The 26,614-nt window shown below is 41.2% G+C and overlaps 1 protein-coding gene across 1 annotated transcript; it reads right to left on the bottom strand.

Moving 5' to 3' along the window:
• Positions 1-12,131: 12,131 nt before the first annotated feature.
• Positions 12,132-26,313, bottom strand: LOC118684125 (cytochrome b5). Its single transcript, XM_036378848.2, has 5 exons — positions 26,090-26,313; positions 16,781-16,909; positions 15,084-15,113; positions 14,055-14,089; positions 12,132-13,196 (listed from the first exon to the last, which is right to left on the bottom strand). The coding sequence occupies exons 1-5, from the start codon at positions 26,231-26,233 to the stop codon at positions 13,118-13,120; spliced, it is 417 nt and encodes a 138-aa protein (XP_036234741.1). The 5' UTR covers positions 26,234-26,313; the 3' UTR covers positions 12,132-13,117.
• Positions 26,314-26,614: the final 301 nt, after the last annotated feature.

Here is a 26,614-nt window from a genome sequence, read left to right as displayed (position 1 = left end):
GCTGCTGTAACTTATGTCAAAGTAATTTCAGATGTTCTTTATCCTGCTAAAGGTCTTTCTGTTCACCAGTGAAAATTGCTGAGCCCATGGAGACATTGTCCTGTCTCCATTCTTCATCCATCACAGTCATGGCCACTGCAAAATTCTCACGTCTGAAGATGGGCTTGTACTAATGTGCTGATTAGTAAACTGGGTTATATACCAACCTGGCACAAAGCTGACACCTCCAGCAGAATGGGCCTAAATCCACCAGTCCCTGTCTTTCAGAACTATTAGGATCAGCAGTATGCTTTAGAGCATTTTTTCCCCAAATGAGGGATTTCCTCAGATTTCTCCTCCCTTTACCTGCCTCTCATCTCTTAGAAGAAAAGTTCAGCCAAGTTTGTACCAAGTCAAGCCAAGTTTATACCAAGGCCATTCCAGATCATGCCCTCAGGGACTTTATGCAGAAGAACATCTATTTTATGGTTCCTATAACCAAGGTGTCAATCTGCTCAGCCTGGTGAATTCCTGGGAATTCTCTGGAAACACATATAGATGCTACTGCAGCCATTCAGAAAACTGAAGTCAGATGGGAAAGGTTTTTTGTGGATACTTAGAGGCAGCACTTAGGCATGGGTTTTAGGACCTTTAGTTTTGGGCATTGGGCAATACTTTTGTCTGGTTTCTGACACCCTCAGCAACAGCACATCAGCAGCAGGAAATAAAACAGGATCAAGGCCCAGGCCCCAATGCTCAGGCCTAGTCCAGGCAGCTCAGTTCATCTCAGGGGTTGTGGGTGGCACTACACCCACAGCAGCAGCCAGACTACCTGCAGAGAAGGAGCATATCCAAGGAGGCCACTGCCCACTGCCACAGCACTCCATGGAGTGCTCACTCCCTGCTCACTCCATGGAGCAGTGGTCAAGTGAGACAGCTTCATGATGAGATGACCACAAACCAGGGAAGTCACTTCTGTGACCCCAGCTGGCTTCTCTCTGCTAGCCTGGGCCTCTTGTGGACTGGAATTGCAATCAGCTCCTCCTGTCCTGCACATCAACACATCACTACACTGAGAAGCCTGATCCTAAATCCATCCTTTAGCAAGGCCTCATTTCTTATTTACCTGAGTAAAGGCAGCCCTTCATCTGAACCTTACCCTAGCCTTAGCTCAGTCTGTGCCATACTGTCCTCAAGCTGTTTGCATTCCATTTTCCTCTTGGGACATCAGAAGGCAGCTATGACCCACCAAAGCATTTGTCCTGTGCTCAGTCTCTAGCCTTCCTAAAGCTAAAACCACAAAATCCAGCATCAGTCATAACATTACCAAAATATCCCCCACTTAGAAATTGGGTTGATCAAGAAATGAAATGGGATAAAGTTAAGAATATATATTACTGAAACAATAGCTAAGATTGTTATGAAATTAAGGAATTTTTACTTCTTGCCCAACCATATTAAAATTTTCTGTCTGCAAAAACTTGGTCATCCAACCCAGAAAGGATCCCATGCTTCTTTACAAAGTTGACATGGCAAGGGGATGCCAGCACATGACCCATGCTGAATTTAGGCCAAAACAGAGAGAAAATAGCATTATCTGGTATTGCCAGAGCAAAATTCATCTTGCTACCTCTGAGAGAGGCCAGCGTTTTCCAAAGCAGCTCCAGCCCTCTCTGCCTCTCTTTGAGGACACCATGACTTGGTGGCTCCTGACACAGGAGAGCCAAAAGGGTTGGGGCTTTAAGCATGGACCTGAGGCTACAGTGAAGGTCTGGCTTCAGGCAGGGCCTCCACCTCGGTGGGAGAGCACTGCCCCAGTGCCAAGGACAGGTCAAGGAATGAGCTTACAGAGCCAGAACTCGAGGATGTTGAGAAGGCACCAGGGGCTGCCCAGCAGGCTGGCACCTACTGGGGTCTCTGGACAAGCCTGAACTCGCTCTCTTGTGGGGCTCCCACACCAACCATCCCATGGGGAGTGGTTTGCTGGGTCAGAGGCTCATCCCAAGAGTATGGGGGAGCTCCAGGAAGAACTTGAGAACACATGCATGTGGAGCCATGGGCTTAAGCTGGGTATCCGACCCTGCAAAGCCCAGTGCAGGAAGTGACTGAGCTGGCCAGGGTTTGCTGGGCTGAGCTGTGGGCTACTCTCTGCAATTAGTATCAAAATATTTCAGCACTTCAGGCTACTCAGGATGCCTAGACCAGGATTAGGTTTGGGATATTTTTTCAGAACAGCATGAATACCCCGGTTTAAAAAATAGGTTGTCCAACACACCCTGCAGGCTCCAGTCCCTTAAAGCCAGAATAGCTCCTGCAGGTAACAGGACACAAGGCTTTTCTTTGGCTCTGTAGAGCTTTGGGATGGAAGTTTTGCTTTGCCTGAATTTGCCTAGACCTGCACAAGGCTTTCCTTTTACTTGGTTTGATTTGTTGCTTTTACAGCCATTTTTCTAATGACCAAGTAGCTACAGTGAACTTGCATTGATTGCCTTCCAAGGATATAACCATGGCTTTTATACAGAGAGTAGCAACATGCAGCTCTTGTGTGGAGAGTGAAACTTTTACAATCTTTGCAGAATGATGCAATGCAGGCCTGGTATGAGAGAAGAGGCTGCAAAGGTGGGATCCTAAGAGGTGGTGTAGAGGAGCCCAGGCACAGGATGTTGGAGACAGGGCATGGGCTGATGCTTGCACTGCAGAGCTATAACCAGCACACCAGTGGTGAGCAACAGAAGTTCTGACCTGGAAGCTGAACAACACCCATCCTAGGAGTAATGAAAATAAAAAATAAAAAAAAAAAGGGGGGGGGAAGAAAAGAACAAGTCTCTAACATAGCTAAAATGTACCATATATAGTAAATTCAAATGTAACATTGAACTGCAGACCAATGAAGGAAGAAAAAAAGCACAAAAGGTGCTGGGAAATATATGAGTACAACCTTAAGTGGATGCTAGAGGAGGAAGAGGAGGAAGAAACCAGCACCACCCTCACGATATTTATCCATTGAAGAATTCTGAATGCTGTTGCCTGACCATACCCACTCCCCCCAGGCCGAAGCCATTGGCCCAGAGGAACAGTGGAAGAGTGAGAGGGACACCAGGGGAAAGGGGGAGAGTCTACACCATGTGTACATAATAGTTTTGACTGTACTATTATTACTGAGGCTTTCCATAGATAATTTTGAAAAACAAACAAACCTGCAGAATAACAACTTTTCTATTATTCTGATAAGACTTCAGTTACATTAATGCTAAACTATTTTCTTGGTTAAAGCTGGAGTCAGAGTTTGGTTTAAGATTGGATTCATAGCTCAGGTTTGGAGAGTTTTTCCAGAAGAGCTTGGGTTGCAAAAGGACTGTCAGGTGTGGCTGAGCTAAACCCATGTCATTCACTGTAATCCCTCCACATCTGTGTAATCCCTCCACATTTGGTACACATCTTTGCATGTACCCCCAACTCCAACAAAAGCACTGATCCCTGTTCAGTGATCCTGTGCAGAGGCAAAGCTCAGCAACCATTGCAGGCACCAGCTGACTTCTTAACCTACCACCACCTTTTTTAACTTATCAGTTGCCTTGTTATGTCCCAAATTCCAGCTGTGGCCAGGTTGTGGGTAAGGATGATGGCTCAGGCTTGCAGACACCTGTGAGTAGCAGTAGGCTGGAGCTGAGTCCAACTGGTACCACCAGCACTCCCAAAGCTTCCCAGCTGCTCTGCTGCTTCTGCCTAAATCTGGAGGCTTGGAAACTTAGTAAAGGCTGATGCTGGGCCAACAGGCAGGGAAATGGAGAGAGGCTTCCTATGGAGACCCTAAAACAGCTCATTGTCCCCAAAGCAGTCTCAGTTTTCCCTTGGACTTCCTGATCTCTGGTGTCTCTGAACTTGGCTTTGGTCAGAAGGAATACATAACTCTGAACATTTTTCCTTCCAATTTGAAAACTGGAGCTTGACAATGGCTCTTAGGCAACAGAAATAGTTAATTAAGCTGTGAACTTCTGAATGAGGTTGTCATGTAACAGGGTCAATTTAACTCTTTTGCCTTGGACTCTGTCCCGAGGCTGTTGCCTTCACATAGTCCAGAAGGACACAAAGTTCAAGTAAACAAAAGATTATCGGTCTGCTTTGGCAACTGGGAAGGACAGGAGAGATAAATTAAACTGCCTGGATAACCATAAAAAGATTGATTGTTGCTACTAGTGCAGGGATAGAGAAAGGATAAGAGGTTTATCCAAATTTTGTGGTGACAGAAGATAGAAAAGACAACAAGAACAAAGCCTTTTCCACTTGTATTTATATGAAAATTATTCAGCACATAGACACTGAGTTAAAAAATTTCTTGAACATGTTAGAGGAAAAAGTTTCTTATAATTTCTTCTCTTTTATAAAAAAAAATTAAAACCAAATGTGAAGATCATGCTTACTAAAAAAAAGTTGAATCACTTTATATTTTTTCTGTTTATACTCTCCAGGTTTAAAAATAATTTTCTAAGATTAAAACTTTTTTTGACCCATCATTACCCTGAAAAAAACCCAGATCTTAAGGAGGCTTTCCAGTTTTTTTAATCATTAAATGTTTTAGCAAATAGTAATTTTTTACAGAGGAAAAATTTTGAATCACACTACTGTGATTCAAAATGTTAGTTTCATTATGTCACTGCAGTTAAGCCCACAGCCTGACATAAAGATATTCCTCATCCCCACAGAAAACCTTTCTGACTGTTAATCAGCTTAACAAGACTCCTGCAAGGATCCCAGCATATGGACCCTTAGCACAACTTGGTGATGCCCTGCTTCTGAGGTCACTGAATTTCTCCTCATTAACATCTACTTGCGTGACACAGCTGATCCTGGCTCATCTTCAAAAGAACCCCTCAAAGCCCTCAGGGAACTGTTTGCTCTGAGAGCTTAGCAGCCTTCAGAGGTGCCTGTGGAAGGAGTGCTGCAAATAAAGTCACACTAGCAGGAAAGGAAGGGTTACGCTGCCACACAAGAGGCAGCCTGAGCCATCACCCTTGTGACCCAACCTGCTACAGCCAGGTGTGTTTAAAAACCTTCAGCTGTAGCTTTGAAACCCTTGGCTACAGAGGAGTCAGTGAATGCCCTCAGCCAACACACCAGGGCTGGCAAGCATTGTGAAAACACGCAATACATGATATGAATCTTCTGTGGTGGGTGTGCAGCGCTTTTTCCTCCTCTGAACCGCGACTTCTTAAAAACAACAAAATCCACTAGGAATGTAAGCATCTTCCAAAACCTCCCCTGGACACAGACCAAGGCCCTCCATGGCTCAGAGCCCTGTTATTTCAGCAAGGTCAGAGGGAGTTAGCCTGAATTTATGGTCAAGAAGCATTTGGACCAACATTTATTAATAGCAGTTTCCTTCTGCCTCTGCCTAACTTAACATTAAAGGCACAGCAAAACTGGGGAAGTGGGACTGAGAGGGATGTTTATATAGATCCCCCAGTTGCCCCTGCTCATGGCATGCTCTGCATCACCCTGCAGGGGACAGAAAGGCTTTGAAAGAAGAAAACACTGCAGCAGAACTCACAAAAGCCATGTAATCCCATATGGTATAGATGTGAAGAAAAAAAATTAATGAATCAGCTCAACCTCTTAGAAAACCTTTTGTTCCTTACTGCTCACATTGTCTGGCAACAAACCAGCTCTATGTTTGGGCTGAGTTCTTTGTCTTGACTGTATTTTGGCACAGCTACAAAACCCAGGCACAGGTTTTTCTCCACAGGAGAAGGCATTAAGGACTCAAAAGAATGTGAGAGAGAGCTAATCATTCTCAAGTAAAAGTGTGACCAGAAGTTTTCAAAAAGAACTGTTCAGTTCTCAGTACCCAGAGATGAGCAGCAAAGTCTGAGAATTTGATTTCTAATGAGAGCCTTTTTCAGTTGTTTACATATATCTCCATACAGGCAACTAGATAAACAATTATCCAGATTTCAGCAGCACAGAACAATAATCCAGCTAGGCTTTGGCATTAACCTTAGGACTGACTTTAGCTCAGTGAATCTGTTTACTTTGCTCAAGTGTTTCTAATAAATACTGCCTCTCTTTCATCTCTGTGCCTCTAAGAAGTGCAGCTACTTTGGCACTAGGTTTCAAGAAGGTTGGAGTATTAATGGAAGAAGGGGGTGAAGGTGATCTTGTTTTACCAGCACAAGGCATCTTGTGAATGCAGTTTCACTGGTACAAAATATCTTCAAACTGAGCCAATGGTGCCCATTTCAGAGGGACCAGCCTGGTCAATGCAACAAAGCACTGCCAAAATGCTCAGCATGAGGATGTGCTCTGGTGTCTGAGGAGGCTGCAGCAGCCCCAGCATGGCAGCTTAGCTCAGTACAGGAGCAACACGGGAGGGAGCAGTCAGACAGGAAGACTGTCACTGCCCAAAGGTAACTTCAGAGTTCTTCTGCAGCTGAAAATCAGCACCAGTGAAATGTTGCAGGACACTCAGAAAGTGACATAAGAACAGCAACTCCTATTTATTGAGAAGAGTTTCTACGAGTTTTCAAATCCATGATCATTGTCTTTGACGTCCATTGCCTGGAGCAAAACTTACTTTCATTTTACCAATTAAAAACTGTTAAAAGTTCACTTACCTTCCTTATTTTTTTCTATTGCCAGCAATTTAAAGAGCCCTGGTGAGTCCCATGCACTTTTCTATTTTTCTATCATAATTCTAATTGCTGAACTGCCTTGTGACATGTTAACTCATAATATAATTAACAACTAGAGGACCTTTTGGATGCAAACCTCAGTATCTGAAGTGTTGGCAAACCTTCTTTTAGTCTTTAGAGTGGAAATCAAATCAAGTTCTCACCTTGCAAAGTCACAGAATGTACCCCATGAAATTTTTATTATTAGGGCAGAGAAATAAAATGCATATACTCTGACTTGGGCACATTAAATTGTAATAAGAAGGCTCACACTATTTCATTAAATGGAGGAGCTGGGAGGTGGATGATAACCAGGGTATATGGTGTGTATATATATACATATATGTATGTATATCCAATAAGGTCTGAGCACCTAAACAAAACTTGGTTTGATACTATTTTCTGTTTATGCTGCTTATAGTGTAACACATTGACAAAGGCTAATTTTTTTGTACACATATGAGACAAAATTTGTCATATCCTGAGCAGCTGCTTGTGGCCTACACATGACTGATTTATGTCACAAGATGCTAAAAGTACATATACCTAAGCAAATGTGTTTCTGGAAGAAGACTGCTCTTTTTCAGGGCATTTTGATGGCACTTTGTTGCATGGATGAGGTAGATCTCTCTAAGATGAACACTGTTGCCTGATTTTAAAGTGTCTTTGAAGTTTTAAATTAAAAATAGAGAAAGTATATTTATGATATACTTTGGATATATTTTTGTGGAAATCCTGCTTCCTTCATGATATTCCTAGTCACTGATCTCCAGAGTTAACGTCTAAGCCAGGATACAACCAATGAATAATAGAAATCATGATATTTGTATGACATTTTCAAAATCTGTAAGTCCTTTTTCATTGTGTTAATAAAACAAGTATTAAAGTAAATTTAGCTTTTGTGTTCTAATAGCATTGTACTAGTGGATTCAAAATGAGAGTATTAAGGGAAGTTTTCCCAGAAGACATTTCCCAGAATTACCAGAGTGTTGTGTGCCAGAAGAAATAGGATGCTGACACACAGTCCCTTGGCTTGCTTTCCAATAACACTGCACAGCTCACAGCTGCAGTGCCTCACAGTGCTCACACGTCGGGGCTCAGTCCCTGCTTAGCTCCAAGACAAAGCTTCTTGTCTTAATTCATTCCATACTTCCGATTTTTAATTGTGCTGGTAGTTTACTTAGTAAACAAAAGACAATCTAACAGATGTACAAATTTGTATTTATGAGGGAATTTACACTCCTCTGTTTGCTTGCAAGCTGCATTGCTGACACCCTTTTCAACAGCATTACTGGAACTCCTGAGCATTCCAAACAAAATCTGAATCTGTTTGCCCAGGGTTTTCTTTCACACACGAAAGTGAAGTCCCTGCAACAATGGATTTAAAATATGTGGATTTTTAAAGTATAAAAGGAATGTAGTTTGGTGATTTGTTTTTTTAACTCTATGCTGCTTTGGTATTCTTTTTTAATTTCATAACAGCAATTGGAAGTAGGAAGGCCATCTATTTTTAAGGGATTCATAATGAGCTTGTGATGACTTCAAGAACAAACTGAAAGGTTCCCACATGAAAGTGTGTGACAAGTCTGGAGCTGCATTCTCATGCTTCATGCAAGCCAGAAGCGAGGCCCAGCAGAAACCAGTGAGGTTACGCCTACAGGAATGATGCAGACTTATCCAAACTCACTCTAAACTAGGCCAGAGTCTGCCCAGGCCGTAAAACTTTGTCCAAGAAGCAGGATAAATATGCAATCAGTCCATCCGTCCCAGTAGAAAAAACAATGCTGGATTCATAGCAGAGAGGAGAGAGTAAAAACCTCTGCACTTAGCAGTTAGGGCACAGAGCTCAGAAAGCAGATTCTAGACAACAGTCCTTGTTTCACAGGCTGTTTTCCTTTTCTTCAGCCACCCTTCCTGCTCTTCCTCACCTGCAGACACTTATTTGAAGACGCCAATTTACTAAATGAAAAGGCATAATTTTTTTGGAAGAGTCTGATCATGTAGATGTGTGCTATATGTGATCTGAGACATATAGCAGGGACCTTAGGGCAGGATAATCTTGTCTACCCAGGCTGGCACATCCAATAGATCCTGAGCTTCTCCAGCCTATGATTGTCTTGCCTCCAGCTAAGGTGCAATAAATTATCTTGCAAGCAACCAAGACTAAGAGCAGCCCACCATCAGGAGCTGCCTGAGAGCAGCTAGTTAGCTCCAAGTCTGCACACCCCAGCTTGTACTCTAGTAACTTGTTCATCCATATCCTCATGCCTAAAGGTCTCACCATGACAAATAAATATATAAAAAACAGCATTCTCAAATGTCTTTGTGACTTCCACAGGATCAAAAAGTAATTCTACAGAATCACCTAAAATTAAAACAAGGTTTTCTCATTCTGACCCTGGAAGCTGTGACTGCTCAAATACGAACTTCCCCTGAGTGTTTTTGAATTGCTTGTCCTCCTCAGACTGATACAGAGAATGTTATCAACTGCAGCACTACTCTGAAAATGGATCCAAATAAATACAAGCTGTGAATCCACTCAGTTTACAAATGAAAGGACATATTATTTTTGTTTCCAGGGACCAGCCCACCACCCTGCTTCTAAGGCTTCTAAAGCATCAGGTTAAACTCTTCTTTCATGTCTACCCTCAAGCACCTACCACCTTTTATGGATATCTCTGCGAGCCACGTTAAGATGAGTGATACTAAAAGCATCAACTGCCTTCAGAAACCTGTGACAGGAGAATGATGTTTCCTTTTTGAAAAAAAGTCACTTAGGAAAGCACACCCCTTGCTTGGCTTACCTTTTTCTCTCTATTCATGCCCTCCTAAACCTTGAAGCAATTTCCAGAACATATTTCCCACTGCTGAGAGGTAAAACACCTATTAATTTCAAAAAATACATGGCTGTTTTTATCCAAGACCTAAATAGGTAGGACTACAGAGACACAGTAGTGCTCTCACCCTGCAACAGGATCAATCAGGTTTATCCACATCAGGGTCTGTGGAAAAAGTGAAAATTTCTGTGGTAGTTGTGCCACTGGGCACAGTTCCTGGACTCTGGAGGTTTGCAGGAGTTCTCTGGTGTTCTGCTCAGAAACACCAAAATACCTTCCCTGAGGCTTTCCTGTGCATAACTCTTCTAGCCTGACAATGCTACTTTGTGTGAGCACAACTGACAGCCACGGGCAGTACTTAGGCCATGTCTGCTTAAGTGCAGCAAACTGTTCAGGTATAGGCATAGGAATTATACTACACAGGATAAAAGTAAAAATCTACTCCCTTACACCTGAGACTGCAGTGCAATTGTGTTTATTCTGAGCTTTGTTTTAGCAGAATCAATATGTACCATTGCATGTTCCCACTTTTAGAAAATCACATTTTATGTCCCCACTTTTAAAAAATTTCCAAAGAAAATGTCAAGGATTGCTTTATGCACACTCCTACATGTAAGAAGATTAAGAACAAGTCTAACTAGTTTTTAGAAAGAATAGAAAACCCAGCATTAATCATCTACCAAGATCCAATGTTCCAACATTTTCTCATTAATTCATGTGCTTGTCTGCCCACCTACTTAAAACCTCAAAATATTTCAACACATAATGAATAAATCACAGGAAGGAATGTAATGAAGTATGAAAGTAAAATAGAATTCAAATATGTCATCCATCAGTTACTAGCTTCACCATAGTTGTGGACAGGCATTTGAGCAAACCATAGAGGAGCATGAGTTTCCTCTTACTCCTTGTTCCTTCTATGCCAATTCTGAAATACTTTTCTATATTAAAAAAAATGCTGTAATACTGTTAATAATATTCTGTATGTTTTGTGCACACTGATACAGCTCATTCATTCCCAGTGAGTTTCAGTTAAGTCATTGCCAGCCTTGCAGAAAATACAGGAACAGTTTTGCTTCAAATGCCCATGAATTTATTAACAGTTTTACCCTCAGTAGTCAAGCATACAAAAAATAAAAAATAGCAATTTTTAAAGAAAATTTATCATCAGCTTCCATTTGCCTAGCTTTCACCCCCTTGCCAGCTTCCCTTGAGCATCCTATAAAATCCTGACAGCAGCACGATGGCCAGGGAAAGGCATTGGACCAGCAAGATGGAGCAAGGAAGCCAGAGAAAGGAAGAGCACACTGTTTTTTCCTTGTCATCTCAGAGGAGCAAGTGAACAAGCTGTGCTGGCTTTACTCCACAGACACCAAGAAGCAGCCAAGGACATCTCCATTTAAGGGGGACCTCCCCATCACTGTGCATTCTTGTGAACAGAGGACAGGCAAATAAAGGCCAAAAACCCAATGTCCAAATAATTTAGGACAGTGTAAACATTACAAGGTTGTACAAGTAGACAATAAGACAACTGATTTAAAGCATCAATCACTAAAAGCCAGCCTCTTAAAAAATAAATAGTATTTATTGTCAGATAATTAGAGCAAATACTTTCAGATTGGATCTGTGGACAAAGGATTTTGTTCTGAGAAGAAAGCAGACTGTCAATTATTTTCTTTTTGCTGTCAGACTGTAAAAACATTGACTACCCTTACTTCACTTGCTTTTACAATAGCACAGTCATTAATTCCTCACCACACCTGTATGTATTTTCTCTTCTATTCATACTCAAAAGCTATAGTCATCTATATGACACCTTCTATGGAAAGCAGCTCTAACCTGAAGAGTATTAAAAAGGAAGATAAGCCTGATAATTTTTTTAGTTTAGATCTATCTCCATTTACATTTTAAAACCCAAAAGGAAAGTGTATCTCTGAGGAACAACTTGTATCCACACCTGTTGGAAGGGAGTGCACATCTACATTAGCATTTTTACTTGTATCAGTTATTGAAGCCTGCCTACTTATCTGTACTCACCATGCTTCTGGTTCACATTGTGGAAATTCCCTGCACATGCCAGCTTGAATACTTTTAGATTGGACTGAGCTTCCACAGCTACTCCAGGGAATTGCATAAATATCCAGTATACAGGGCTGAAATAGAGCTACATCATATTAAAACTCCAAAATACACAGCATGGGAAAAAAGCATTTCACAGCAAGTGTTTCACATTACAGATCCATTTTAATTGCATTGCCCTGTCTGCTGATGTGGACGTACTTATCTGTCTGAAATTCTTGGAGGGGGAAAGCTAAGCTTTCTAAAGTTGCCCTTTTTTTTTTTGCCTTGCCTACATCTATGGGCTCAAGTGTTGTTTTAAAAATTAAACTCGATTTGTGATTCTAAATACTCACTCTGAGTTCTATCCTTTTTAAGGTTATCTAGAAAACTACCAATAAAGCTTGAAATTTTAAACTCTCTTTCATCACATTCAGAGGGAAAGCCATGGACAAACATGGACAAAAGTTAGTGCCTGATATGAAGCTGATTGGAGCTATTTTAAGTGCACTTCTGAGAAGTGCCCCAGTAGGACATCCCTTTCAAGGCCTTCAAAGAATTTGGAAATGAAGGTGTTTGAGACAGCAGGTGTAACCAATTAAACTTTTATTCATGATCATTTACATATGACTAAAAATGTTCACTACAAAATGCAAACTTATAGTTATCTTGTATTCAGCAGTAAAAACAGTTGCCTCATCATAGTAAAGCACCAAAGCACATAACAGAAGAGTCAGAAATGGATTTAATTTATCAGTTTTTCCCCTCACAATATACTTGACAAAGCTGAAGATTTTATCGAAGGCTAAAGTTCCAGAACAAATTCTACAGTCACCTGAGTGTTTGGCAGGAACAGTACTATTTAGTAGCAGTTACTTTTTTCTGCCTTTTTTCACAAAAATGAGACAGAGAATTAGGCCAAACATTGAGTTTCATTTCACCTGAATTTTTCAACAGGAGACAAAGAATAGTTTGCCAGTAGGAGTACCTACAAAAACTCTAAGAGCAGTTGTCAAAAAAAATGGAAAAAAAACCAGCTCATTATAGTTGATTGGTAGGGCCCAATCCACTTCCAGGCACCTATAACTCCACTCAGTTTTATTCATTACATTTAACTTGCATTTCATTCATACTACATTTAAAAAGACAACATGATTTTTTTTTAAGTTAAGTTGTGTACATGTACACAGTTTTGGTAGTTTCTTAAAGCTGTAAAATCTCTAAGTAAAGAGAGTCCTAATAACCCTATTACAGATTAAAGAGAAATAACCAGAATCAGTGTTACATACAAAATAATATTCTACCACAGAAACCAATACAGTTATCAAGTAACTCATTAGAGAATAAAAGTGTTATACAAAAAGAGAAATGGTGCCTTTTTATCACTTCACAGCAGCATATAAGAAGGCAACATTAAGAAAAGTGCACAGCAGAAAAAGAATTGTTTCATTTTCTGAAAAACTTGAATTTTTCTTCAGACATCAGGCTTTTCTCCAGGAACATATTGGGTTAGGATTGCTTATATTTTCTTCCAGAGAAGGTATTCTCTTCTTGCATCACGTCTCAGTAAGGCGCTTACTCCGACATGTAGGAACGATACATCAGGGCCACGATAATCGCTGCTATTGCTGGGATCACCCAGTTGGACCATGAACTAAAGGGAAGTTTTTGAAAAAGCAGTTTAGGAAGTGACAACCAGCAAGTTAGGGGAAATAAAAAAAAAAGTCCTTGCTTAAGGAAGTCCTTTCTAGCCACTCCAACAAATACTTCAAATTCAGGGCAACAGAACACCTGGATTGGCCAGTAATTCTCCAGACAAGGGAAGAAGCTTGTACAGTAAGGCTTTGTACTAAAGCTTACAAAGAAGTTTGCTTACTAGAGAAGAGTGAGACCCTAGGCACATTTGAAGTCATGGTGTGCTGCCCAGAATGTCATTCATTCAAAAGCTATTTAAGAAGCAGCATCACATGACTCTTCTAAGCACCCAAACTCCCCACCCAGAGAGTCATGAAAGAGTCCTCCGAGGTTTCCACAATAGGCAATTGTGAGCAGGATAGAAGTCCACAAAGTTTTTGATTCAGTGGTATTCCAAAGTGTTTTGCAACCCCCTCCCAAATCTGACATATCTTCCTTCTTACACACAGAATCCTCTTATTTCCTTAGATGCAACAGCAGAAGCAAATTTTAAAAGCAAGGCATCCACGTCCATAAAATAGTTGGCAATGGCACTAAGAGTCTTCCCTTCATGTGGCAGACTCCAGAAAAAAAGGCCTGTGCCAAACAAACCATTTGGTAGATACTGACACCTGCCAGTATGAGAGAAGTATCTACCTAGCAAGCTGCCACACTTGTAAAGTGGTACATAGATGCCAACTTGGACTTTACAAAGAACAGAAATTTTCTTGCACCACCCCCTGATATCTCAGCTTCCAGCAGATAAAAGCTATTCAGCTTTTTAACCTTCAGAAAATTATGAGGAACTTAAAGTTTGACCTCAGATGTCATACTGTACCTGGAAGTAGACTGAACAGTGGTAATAAGAGTTTCCTGGAAAGCAAAGCATAAGAAGATATTTACTTCAGGAAGACAAACCTCTCCACCTTAACTAGCCCCATAGTTTCTCAAAACTCATCAAATGAGACTAATTCAGAAACAACTCAGTGCATGCATTTGGGAAGCATTTTCTCCTAATTCCTACAGCAGCTCTAAACCTTGTTGTATTACAAGCTAGCTGGTAGCAGTTCCTGTAGCTAACATTGCATCAAGTTCCTAAAACATTATCAAATATTTTGCTGCAAGTTTTCTATGAAGCTGACTTCAACCTTGGGTTACATTTGAAAAGTTTCAGTCATCTTCAAGACAAAAATCCTTTCCTTGACTAAAATCAAATTGAACAAACTTGGAATTAATTCACAAATATGTTTTATATCAAAACTACATAAAGAAATATACTAATTTACATCTACAAGGCTTATTAAACTCAGAGGTTTTAGCTGTGGTATTTCAGATTGTGTAAGAATCAGTCAAATTTTTATAGCTGTTCCTGATACTAATTTGGACTTGTTCTGTTTCCACAGAAAAAGCAGCACTACAAGGCCAAATCCCAGCTGGGTACATGTGCACAATTTATATGAAGACTTATTAATTTGAGTAACACTACTTGTGTATGACCCTAAGTTTATTTTAAAAATCCAAGCATTAAAACCCTACCTAAATTTAGTGGTGCACAATCCATCACTGCAAAATTACTTGCTTTGGTACCAGAACATTTGCAATAAATTTAAAGAAAGAAAGATTTTGCTATAGTATAATGCCATTACACTTAGTAACCTCCAGGTATGAAGCCACACAAAGAAAACAATGGTTAAGGGAAAGAACAATTTGAAGCAGTATCAACAGGTCTAAGAGATTTAAAACCTGAAACATCACACTTAAACTGAATTATTTCTTTTTCTGGGGGTGTACCATTCATATACAGACAGTAGGTCACTGTTTGTAATGCCCAAATGACACAATGTGGCATTTCAAGAAACACACTTACTGCTGGTTTCTGAAGCTTGGATCGATCATCCTGCAAGAGAAAAGAGCAAGGAACATTTAGGCAAAATCTGAAGCACTGAAAACCAAACCAAACTCACACAATTTATCACTAAATTCAGTTTGCAATTCATTCTGTTAATGGGTAAATATTTTTCCCTAGGTAAAAACAGACTTGCAAGAGAGCAGATGTCAGTGATGGATTTTGAGCTAACATAAACAAGATCACTTCCTTAAATAATACTTCCCAGTATGCAAGGAAGAAGTGAAACCTGAGCCTCCAACAAATTTCATTATTCTTTGTGCTCACGTTTTCACCTCTCCTGTGTCTCTGGAGAGTACATAACCTTAGCTTATACATTGACTGCAATCATATTGATTCTGCTTACTGTACTTGTACTATCAGATAAAGTCAACTAACTGGTTGTGCCAATGTCCACTGGACCAAAGGTCCCAAAATCTAGGGATCTTTCATAAACTCTAAGTTCTGCTTGGCACAGTCACATCCATTACAAAAAAGGCCCAACAGTATATAATCCTGTCAGTGCTGTGTCTGTACATAACACTACCACACTGTTTGTTTCATATCAAGTGAAAACAGGCACTTGCCAAACAAGGAACAACTGGACTGATACACATGTTAAGAACAACATTAGTGGCATCACAAATAGATGGCAAGCCTGCAAAGCCAGAAATGCACAAATGTGCATCAGAGCCAAATCACTTCTCATTAGGAAAAGCTACACCAATAATATTTATCAAGAGATGACCTGAGACAAAAAAGAGCAGGAATCTTACTGTGAAATAGGCTACTCAATATAGTGATTTTTACTCCAAAACATACATGAAACAAGAGGAAAAGAGAAGAGGCAGGAGTGGGCAGTAAAGTAGAGCAGACGGGCACTCTAGCAGCCTAAACCTCCAAACAGTGATTTTCAACTATTAAGATGCAGGAGAGTTTAATTGTGGCCTAGCTGAAGGAAGCCAAGGCAGCAGCTCTGTAGCTAGAAAGAAATACTTCAAAACTTGAGACAGCAGGAAGGTGCTCGTTAAAAGTACAGGAAATGGGATGAACAGTATAGAAGAGAGGATGTGACAGATGATCCAGTGGGAACTGATCATAAAAAACCCTGACAACAGCAATTGGGAACTATGATACAGCTAAAAATGGTAGGAGACAGAGAGGGGAAGACAGAGCAAGAAACTAGAAGTACAATGCTTTTAATAACCCTTTTCTAGGCATACATATAAAGAGCCAGGATTGCACCTTTTGATGGAGGTGGAAGCCTGAAAGATAGGTATTTACAATGGTGAAGGGATGAAAGTGGTTGTTCAATAGTCACTCTGCACAGTGGCATAGGAAAAGGTCTAGACATTCTGACAATACCACCTTCAGCGTTATAGAGTTTCATTATAAAGCTGACAGTGTATATCAGAAATGACACAATTCCATGCTCTGTTTATTCAAGAACTAAGCTGTAAGGCAATTTAAATCACCAAAAGATGTGGCTATCCTTATGCTACACTAATCAAATCCCTTCACATTGAGGGAACTATCTCCAACCTCCATCCAACAAACAGCTGCAGGACTGACATCCAACCAAACTAGTAGTTCTTGATTTTGAAGTAATTACCAGACAAGTAACTAGATGCAAAAGCAGTATAGCAAACACAAAAGTAAGGATACACTCATATACTCACAGGATGAAGTTCCCCAATAATAAAGGATTCTGACAGTGTCCTTGCATCTGTGGAATGGCCAACATCTTCAAAGTTCTCAGTAGCATCTCCCCCAGCTTGCTCCCTAAGGACCTCTTCACCTCCTGGGTGCTGCAAATTTTAATGAGTTTGAATTTGTTACTGAAATACATATCAAATTCTAGAAATGGAAATTCTGCATTTTTACATTTCTAAAATGAAAAAAAAGTAAAATCACCTGCTGGACTTTCTAAAGCAAACATAAGCCTTTCTAAATAACTAGAGAGCTTTATGTACTTTCTGAAGCCAAAACCAAGGAAGCTAAGTCTCTATGTCATTGGCAAAGAAGCAGTAAGAGGCATTATCCCTTGCAACTAAAGCACTTAGAAAGTTGTGTAGGAATTAGTCTGTATTTTAACAGCACAACTATCATCTGAAGTTACATTCTGTGTTTTCACTTCTTTGGGAAATGAAGCAATATATGCTTTATACAGCAGAAGGATAAAAGCCAAAAGGATATTAGCTGCAGCAAGAACATTCCAGGAAGATAAAAAGAATCTGTTCACAAGATGTGAATCAAGCATTGGCAAAACAAGCTGGCAAGGTGCTAAGGAATCTGACCTTCTAATTAATCCTGGTTTGAGCAGGGAGGTGGGCCAGATAAGTTTAAGGGTCCTTTCCAAAACAAATTATGGTACAAATATCAAGAGAGCTCCTTTGGAAGTGATTAAGCACAACTGAAAGCTCACTCAAGACCCTAGAATAGCAATTTGGTTTTCATAGACTATGGAATCCCAAAACCACATTGTTGATAAAACCCCTGAGATACAGAGAAGTCATGTCTCCCAGGATCTTCTAATACCTCAATCCATCACCATTCCCTTAACATAAGCCCCTGCTCTCCATTAACTTTTATTCTTCCCCAGGATGCACTTTGGGGGTTTTATGAAGTACATTTTTATCTATCAAATAACTCTGCTTGAATATACTGCAAGATCTATCACATCTTCTAGTTCAGTGCATTTCCTCAGCTCCCAGTTACTTATTATGTAACAGGTAACACACCACAAAAATTCACCACTCAACCTTCAAGCAGGAAAGTGTTACATAAACATTGGGAATGATTAGGTAAACAAGTTAAAAGCACTTATTACTACTGCCTTGGATTAAGGCAACCACGGAATAGATATTAGCACTTTACCAGTAGCAGAGAAGATACAAGGCTTTTGAAGCTCAGTTCAGTTTTTAATGCTTCTGAGTACAAGATATAACATTATGGAAAATAGGCAAAATTTCCACAAATTAGGATTATCTTGCAGGGAGCAGAGCTCACCAAAAAGCCCACAGGTTAAAGAAATGGCATTTCTACTAGTCTAGGCAATACAGGTTAGCACTTACTTCAAATCCTCCTATTAATCTCATATCAAAATTTCTCTTCTGACAAAACCAGTATTTGTTCATGCAGTTGAACTAAACTACTACAATGAATTTCCAGCAGTACCAGAACTCCATAACTTGATCTTCACATTAAAGGCAGACATTTAGTTTAACAGATCAAGGAAGTTGAGGAAAAAAAACCAAACTCATGACAACACTTTTTAAAGAGCCAAGATACCACAGTTATTAGGTTAAAGGATCCCTACCATGACTAAGCAAAAGCAAGATTAAGCAACTGATAGAAAGATTAGACACAACAGCTGAGCCAAAAAAAAGTCAGAAGGGTACAGATTATGCAAGCAACCTGCAAATATGTCATGCTCACCAAAATCCTGTCCTTGGATCATTCTGGTAAGTATTCAGGGAAAGGACTGGACAAAAGTTGACGGGAGTACTCAAGTTCAATGCCTTGAAATAGCACTTAAGAAGCTGAACTTGGGTCTAACCAGCACTCCAAGACATTACCTCAACTAAATCTTCACAGAATTTCTTCAGCAATGTGGGTTTGGGCTTTCAATACCATGCTAAAGAATTGTGCCCTGCCATGTAGAAAAACATATGCACCAACTTCAGCAGAAAAGGTGGCACAACTCCTTGGAAAACATGCTTGACAAACAAGATATCAACAAGCAGCAAAAGGCCCCAAAGTTAAACCACCCATAAAGCACCAGCAGCATAAGCAGTATGTTAACTCCTACTCATGCACTGCAATGAGCCCAAACCCCACTCATACAAGCACATAAAATACCAGTTACTCCAGCAAGTCATGAAGGTCACATGGTTTACACTACCTCACCAAAAACATTTGCCATCCAGCCAAACAAGTGGATACCTACCAACATAATTGCATCTGTATTACAATTACTTCATGGACTACTTTAACAAACTACTTGCATGTTGCCAGCTACAGAATGATCATGTACTAACTTGTGCTCCCAAATCCCTCCCTGGTGCACTACAAAGCAATCACGTAGCAGTATGGGCAGCACCACAGAGGCACTCCAGCTTCTCTGTAGAACTAGTTTTTTGTCTAATTAGCAACTGATCCTTCTGTCTACAATACCACAATACTAGTATCAAGACAGTAACTGCAACCAATCTCTCTACCAACCCTCTGACTATCACAGATAAGCTGAAGAGGACAAATTCACCCTGACCTCTGCCACTACAGCTGGAAAACTGATTTTTTTTTTTTTTATGAAATGAGCAAGGCTAAGTATGGAGAATCACACACAGAATTCCAAACTGAAGCCATCAACCAGGTAATGTTAATTATAACCTACTAGACATTGATGGAAGTACTGTGAAACTAAACACTGCTTTTAGATGCCTCCTCTGCTTAATGATATGAACTTACAAACCCTCTGTAAATAACTAGTACATAATACACGCAATTAATTAAAAGATTTCGCCTCCCCTAATGAAAGGGAGCAACTGTAATGTCTCACACAAAGGGCAAGAACTGACTCTTCTATCAAAAAATGAGCATCTTTCACGGTTGGATGAGTTTCCCAAAGCTTGTTTATACAAGGCTTTTGTTCATGATTCTGCCTAGTAAAGAAAGCTTGCTACCAGAACTGCTACTTTAATGAAGATCCTCTGGACAGACCCTGGAACTGGAAAGCCCACAAGGCTATACAGATAGTGACTCCTAAACTAAAATCATGTTGATAAAACCTTGTAGGTAAAACTGTAGTTCAGGTGAAACAAAAAAGCTTCTGATGATAAATTAAGACAGCCTAGCTCATTCCTAGGACATGGCCCATATGATAAATAGTCTAAGCTATATGCATAACAAATACCCATACAGAGCCAGCACTAGTACAGAGCACAGATGAATTCCTAACAGCAGCACATTAGAAAGTTTCAGATAAGGCAAATATGCAGTTAATCTTGTTGCTCTCATCTGGGTCAAAAGTCCAATTCACCTCATCTGAATACCACCTTTTCTCCCCTTGCTACGGTCATGCAGATTTCTCAGTGTCATAGTTCAAGACTCTATTAAACCGTAACTACCTTAATTTGCAACTCCTGTGCCCTCTCCCTTCCTATACTGAGGGAATGAAATCTAGGGCCTAATTTCACTTTCAGGAAGATCAGCAAAGGTCTCCATTAGTGACAGTCTCAAACTTGGATTTCTCTTTCTGCACTACAGGAATGAAAAGGAGAAAGGGGCCAGTGACAGAGCCAGGAACACCCAAAGAAACTCAGCTTTATTATGCAGGACGGACAGACAGACAAATGGTTGCTTATTTCAAGGGCATTTTCATGTAGCCTGAAAAGAGTCCTCCAAATTATTTCCATCATCTCTTTAAGTTTCAGGACAGAAACAGACAGCTCATGTAAAATGTCAGGAGCCTAGGAAAGAAGATCTCTCTCTGAAAGTGTATTTTTGAAAACTATCATTAGGCTTTTAGATGAAGTGCAAATGCAATACCCAGAAGCTTGGTGCCTGCCCTGATTTCAGCTGGGATAGAGTTGCATTTTCTTCTTGGAGGCTGGTACAGTGCTGTGCTTTGGATTCAGTGATATACGAGAACAATCAGTGATAACACACTGACACTGCAGTTGTTGCTAAGTAGCCCTCACCCTAATTCAAGGGCTTCTCAATGTCCCATGCTCTGCCAGCACAAAGGTGCACAGAAAGCCAGGAAGGAGCATAGCCAGGACAGCTGATCCAAACTGGCCAAAGGGGTATTCCATACCACAGAATGCCATGCCCAGTATACCAGCTGCAAGGAGTTGGCTGAGGGCTGCAGCTTGCTGCTTGGCAATGGGCTGGGCATTGGTTAGCATCTCTTTTTGTCTCCCTTTTTATTGCAATTATTATATTTTATTTTATCTCCGTTATTAAACTGTTCTTATCTCAACCCACACATTTTATCTTTTTTCCCTTAATTCCCTTCCCCATCCCACCAAGAGGCTGTGGGGAGCAGTGAGCAAGGGGCTGCACTGAGGTTAAACCCCAACAGTGCCCATTTCCTGACTTACAAAACAGCTTTATGCAAAACTCTGCAAGCTGTAAGTGCTAAGATGTGCTATTTCTTAAAACATTTTCAAATTCCCCTGGAAGCTTTATCAGAGCTTGAGGAAGCATTAACACTGGATTTAACCCTCAGACTGCAAGGTTCTGCAGGAACAGTTCCCATGGTTCACTGGCAGACTCCAAACGTGCCAATAAAGGCATCTTTCAATGCAAGCTGATCATGACTATAAACATGCAAGGCATTATGCTACTCATCACAACATCATCATACTGCATGAATGCAACTTATTGCCACAGAGGGGAGAGAACATTTTTCATCCTGACACAATAGAACAATATTTGCTTTTTGCGCTTTATTTGACCTGCATTACAAAACACATTTGGTGGCAGCTGTCCATTCTAGGAGAAGTTTAGGAAAACTACTATGGATGCACAAGTTCATACCGTATGAAAAAAAAAAATTACCAATAATGTTTTTGCTGAATTCTTAGACCACAATTGAATTAACCTAAATAAATCTGTATTAAATTAATATTAAATGAATGCCATAGTTGGCTTCCAGAACAATTAACTCCTCATATATGTAATTATCTACAATACAGATACAGCCATGATATCCTGCTGTGAGTACACATGCCCCAAAATGGGCAAAGGGATATTCCTTACCACAGAATGTCACACTCCATCCATAGACTGGGAGGAGCTGCCTGTGAGCCACCAATCACTGCTCAGGAGCAGGCTGGGCATCAGTCAGTGAGTGGAGAACCCATACACGCTGCACCATTTGCGTCTGTTGGGTTTTATACTTCTCTCTCTCTCCTTATCGTTACCATCATTGTTACATTTACTTTATTTCAATTATTAAACTGTTCTTATATTGACCCACAAAATTGACCTTTTTCTGATTCTCCTCCCCATGCACTGGGCAGGAGGGTGAGTGAGCCACTACATGGTACATGGGTACTCCATGGGGGTAAACCACAAGACCTGAAGCTAAGGAAAAGGTTTCCCAAATCTTCTGCAACACAGGTCTGACAGCCTTTAATGACAAACACCAAAGCTTCTGGTTTCAAGAATACTATTGCTTTCCAAGATCTTTTAAATAATGCTTTCCAAAAGCTGAGGTCCCTTGATTTCTTCTCCCAAACTTGGAAAATCAAAGAACATTCAGAGATGAATATTCAAGCTATGAATTTTCCCCAACATCTGCCACTTAAAAACAAAAAAAAAAAAAAAAAAAAAAATCCCCTAAAACAAAACAAACAAAAAACCCAACCACAAAAAAAAAAAAAAAAAAAAAACAAACAAAAAAAAACAAAACAAAACAAAAAAACAAAGAAAGAAAAATCAAACTGACTAAAAAAAAGCAGCTGCTGGAATCTTCATAAACCCCATAGATAATATATCAAAGCACACAATTGTTTCCTTATTCAGCACTTTTTCTGTATTTCATATGATCTTTTTTAACCTTGTCCTTTAGGAAGCCAAGCCACTATGGGTCACACCATGCAATGACTCCACTCCCAACACACACATCGCCATCCCCAGGCCACTTCCTATCTAACTTCAATCAAGTGTTCACAGAGGCTGACTGCTCCCCAAAGCCACACAAGTTCCACTAAACATCTACAAGCTCCATGAAGACACAACTGCTAGACAGAGGGAGTACACCCTTTAACTACTGCAATGGAGTGAAAAACAGCACCACACTGTCACTTATTAAGCACAAGAGCATCCAAAGTGACTTCAATATTGAAGCACAGTAAAGTTTTCAACTTCATCATTAATAAGAAAATATTTCCATAGGTTAATGCAGTAGCTGAAAAGATGGCTTATTGTTTTAAGACACAGGACAGGTGAGCTTCGCTGCTGCTCCTAGCTCTTCACTCCCCAGTAAACTGACACTTATGTACTACTTGGGAAGAGCATGAGTGAGGTGACACTTTAGCAATCCACCCTTTTTTATACTAGTGGACTTAAATTTCAGTGGCCTACATTAAAGTCTAAAAATATGTTAAGCTTTTCTACTTGGAAAGGAACTGCAAGAAATACACCTGACAATAATAATGCCAATAATGCTATTGAAACAGCTAGCATAATCCTCAGTTGGAGTAGGGTTTACTGGATTCTGGAATGAACTAGCAAGAGGCTAGCTTCCATTTCTCCTCAGCTGTCACATGCCTCAGGGTGTCTGACAGTATCAAAACAATTAGCATAACACTAGATAAGTTAATTAAGTACCAAAAACATTTTAAAAAAAGGTTAAAAAGTGCCCTATGAAGTATCTTAATCAAAGAGTTCCATAACAAAAATCACCAGCACAATGAATAATAAAACATCAAAGAACTTTCCCTAGGACTGTAGCGTCACCTAAAATATTAAACATTGATATAAATTTTATATGTTTATAACATATAAAACATTTCAGGTACCTATTTCCAACAATTTTATTGATTATCTCAGAAGGTCTTGGAAATTTCAGCTCAAAACCAGCCATGTTCTATTGAAAGTTGTTTAATGTGAGGGTGAAGTCTGACTTGTGCTTACCAGAGTGTCCCAAGACATCCTCCACGTTGGCCAAAACCCAACTATTTCAATATTTACAAACTGAATTCTTTTGATATGCTACTAAATTATCAATGTTGGCCTAAAAGATGAAAATGAGGTTTTCTTGGAGTAATTTACACAAGGTGACACCTCTTAATATTTACCAATTTAACCATATGTACTGAAGGAAGAGGCTGTGCAACTACTTAAACTCAAAAGCTCATTAGATCCTGCATTTTTTTTGTTCAATGTTTTTTTTTCTTGGGCAGGGTTAGGTTTAGGGTTTTTCTAAGGTGTGGGTCTTTTTGTTTCTGCCTCCTCAATCTGGACAATATGTACAAACAATACAATTACATATCAATCAAAACCACTCAAGTTCCCAAAAGCTAATTCAGTTTTGCAGAGTGCACAAAAAGCTGCATTCTCCTCCAGAGCTTCTATAATTAAATTGGCCCTGACTGCATAACTGTACAGTGGTGTCCATAACTAATGGATGAAGATGAGCAGGGGCAGAGCTAGATGAGAAATAATGAAGGAAGCGCCAGTAGATCAGTTCCATAACCTGCCTTGCTGAAAAGCCAAACAATTTGCATTGACACACAGCTTAAGAATGAAATACTACCTGTGTCAACACTGCCTTTGAAAAATCGCTTGTCAACCCTCCTTTGCAAAATGTTCAGTTTGTCCTTTGAATTGGAAGTGTTTGCAAGCACAATAATCAAGATGGGGCTACAGAACTACTGATGCTTAAAATCTGTCATGTCTCTACCCATCTAAACTGTATTCTTTAAGAAATTCATGTGAGTCTACCATACACTTATTAATTGGTTGTTTTTAGGAAGAATTTCTTCACAGAAAGGGTTACTAGACATTGAAATGGGATACCAAAAGAGGTGGCGTGGCAGTCATTATCCCTGACAGTTTTAAGGAAAGACTGGATGTGGCACTTACCACCATGGTCTAATTGACACAGTGGTGTTTGGTCAAAGACTGGACAAGATCTCAGAGGTCTTTTACAACTAAATTGATCCTGTGATTATACCTTTGCTAACTGGCAATACAGAGCAAGGGAGAAAACTCAAAATATCTAAAACCCAGTGCCATTCAATTACTGAAAAAAAAGTGGTAGTTTTATTTCTGCATTTCCACTGAGTAATGCTTTAGTCCAATAACTAAAATGCTTCTTTATTAACCATGACCATCAATGATTACAACAACTGCTGTCTGCCAGAGATCAAAAACATCAACCACTAACTGGGAAGGAAGAAATCCAACAAAACACAGCCAAAGGAACTGAACTTGCCTCTAGTGCTCTATGCTAGAGCTGGAACTGGTGCAGCTTTGTAGCACCACACTGCCTCCCCACACTGAGCGGATTAGGGCAGCCGTGAGAGCCACCCTAATTTCCTGAACTTGCCTGCCTGATGTAAAGCCACACCTGCCATGTCCTGCAAAAAAAGACCACCCAGGGCTTAAGGCTACTCACTAGGATGCACTTATTTGACAGACAGGAGCACAAGCTACTGTGACCAAGAGGCTTTACCAAGGACTGGATATAAGGAAGAACTTTTTTACAGTGACAGGAGGGAGGCATTGGCACAGGTTGCACAGGGAAGTGGGGAATGCCCCATCACTGGACCTGTTCAAGGACCAGGGCTGGGAGTAACCTGGTCTAGTGGAAGGCGTCACTGCCCTTGGCAGGGAGCTGGAATGACATGAGCTCTAACGCCTCTTCCAACCCAAACTACTTTGTGATTCTGTGACTATTAGAGTAACCTCACGATCTGTGATATTCTGCATCTAGTGGTACTTTCCTTCCACTTTGTTAAGTTTCTTTCCTGTTCCATAATACATCATACATTACACTAGTGTGAAGAAAGGAGTTGCTGACTTTTAGTTCACACGATAACATGGCTCTGGGTCCCAGCTGCGTCTTCACCTTTAATTCTGTTTTCAGCTAGCACACCAAAGCAAGAACCAGGATTCAGCCCCACTCTTGGTACCCAAGATTCACACAGCCGGCCCGCCTACCTCAGCCCTCAAGACTGACTCCAGTTTTTTCTCCTTGCCCTTATTTACTAGAAATTCAAATCCGAGAGTTTCCGGCGGGCGCGCAGCGGATGACACGGTAGCGCAGCCGGGGCACCGCACTCGCGGGTTCCGCCGGCCCGAGAGGCGCCCGGAGCCCGGGCCCGCCCCGCGGCTCCTCCTCCAGGGCGCTATCGCGGCCCCGACGGCGGCTCCCGCGGGCCCGAGCAGGCGGACGAGAGCCGAGGGGCCGCCAGCGATCCGGCCCCGTGGGGCTCCGGTGCCCCCAGCGTCCCGGCAACGCGGGCACCCACCTCGTCCAGGAACTTGGTAACATCGTAGATGCGGTGGTGGATGATGATCCAGGTGCTCTGGCTATTGTTGTGTTTCTGCACCTCCTCCAGCCGGTAGTAGCGGCCCCGCCACGACTCTTTCTCGGTCTCGCTGGAGCCCACCATCTCCGGTTCCGTCCCGCACCGCACGCACCACAGACCGGTACCGCGCACAGCGCTCGGGCCCCGCCGCAGGCCCTATCACCACCGGCCACCGCCCCGCCCCTCCCGCCCTGCCGGCCTCTCATTGGCCGAGGGCAATGCCACTCAAAGCAGACGGGCAGTCTGGAGGCTGCCGTGACGCCCGGGGGCGGGACTTTGCCGTGGTGCCCCGCCTTCTCCCGCCTCCCCGCCGTCCCACGTGACCGGCCGGTGGCGGGCGGGGCGGGGCGGGGGCGGTGCCGGGTCAGCCCCGCTGGCCGCCGTCGGGCTCCGCCGGTGCCGGGCGCTGCAGTCGCAGCTTCTCTACCGTCCACTTCCTGGGGTGCTCACCCCAGCGTTCGCCGC

This window comes from Molothrus ater, chromosome 1 (assembly GCF_012460135.2).
Source record: "Molothrus ater isolate BHLD 08-10-18 breed brown headed cowbird chromosome 1, BPBGC_Mater_1.1, whole genome shotgun sequence".
NCBI lineage: Eukaryota > Metazoa > Chordata > Aves > Passeriformes > Icteridae > Molothrus > Molothrus ater.
This window is presented reverse-complemented; position numbering and strand designations above follow the sequence as displayed.

Bases quoted from the DNA above. Each gene is read 5' to 3' on its own strand.
- LOC118684125 (XM_036378848.2), bottom strand. From the start codon at position 26,233: ATGGTGGGCTCCAGCGAGACCGAGAAAGAGTCGTGGCGGGGCCGCTAC. The intron at 16,910-26,089 runs GTGGGTGCCCGC...TAAAATTTGCAG, and splicing joins TTACCAAGTTCCTGGACGAG to CACCCAGGAGGTGAAGAGGT. The intron at 14,090-15,083 runs GTAAGTGTGTTT...TTTGCTTTCCAG, and splicing joins CCAAGCTTCAGAAACCAGCA to GAAACTCTTATTACCACTGT.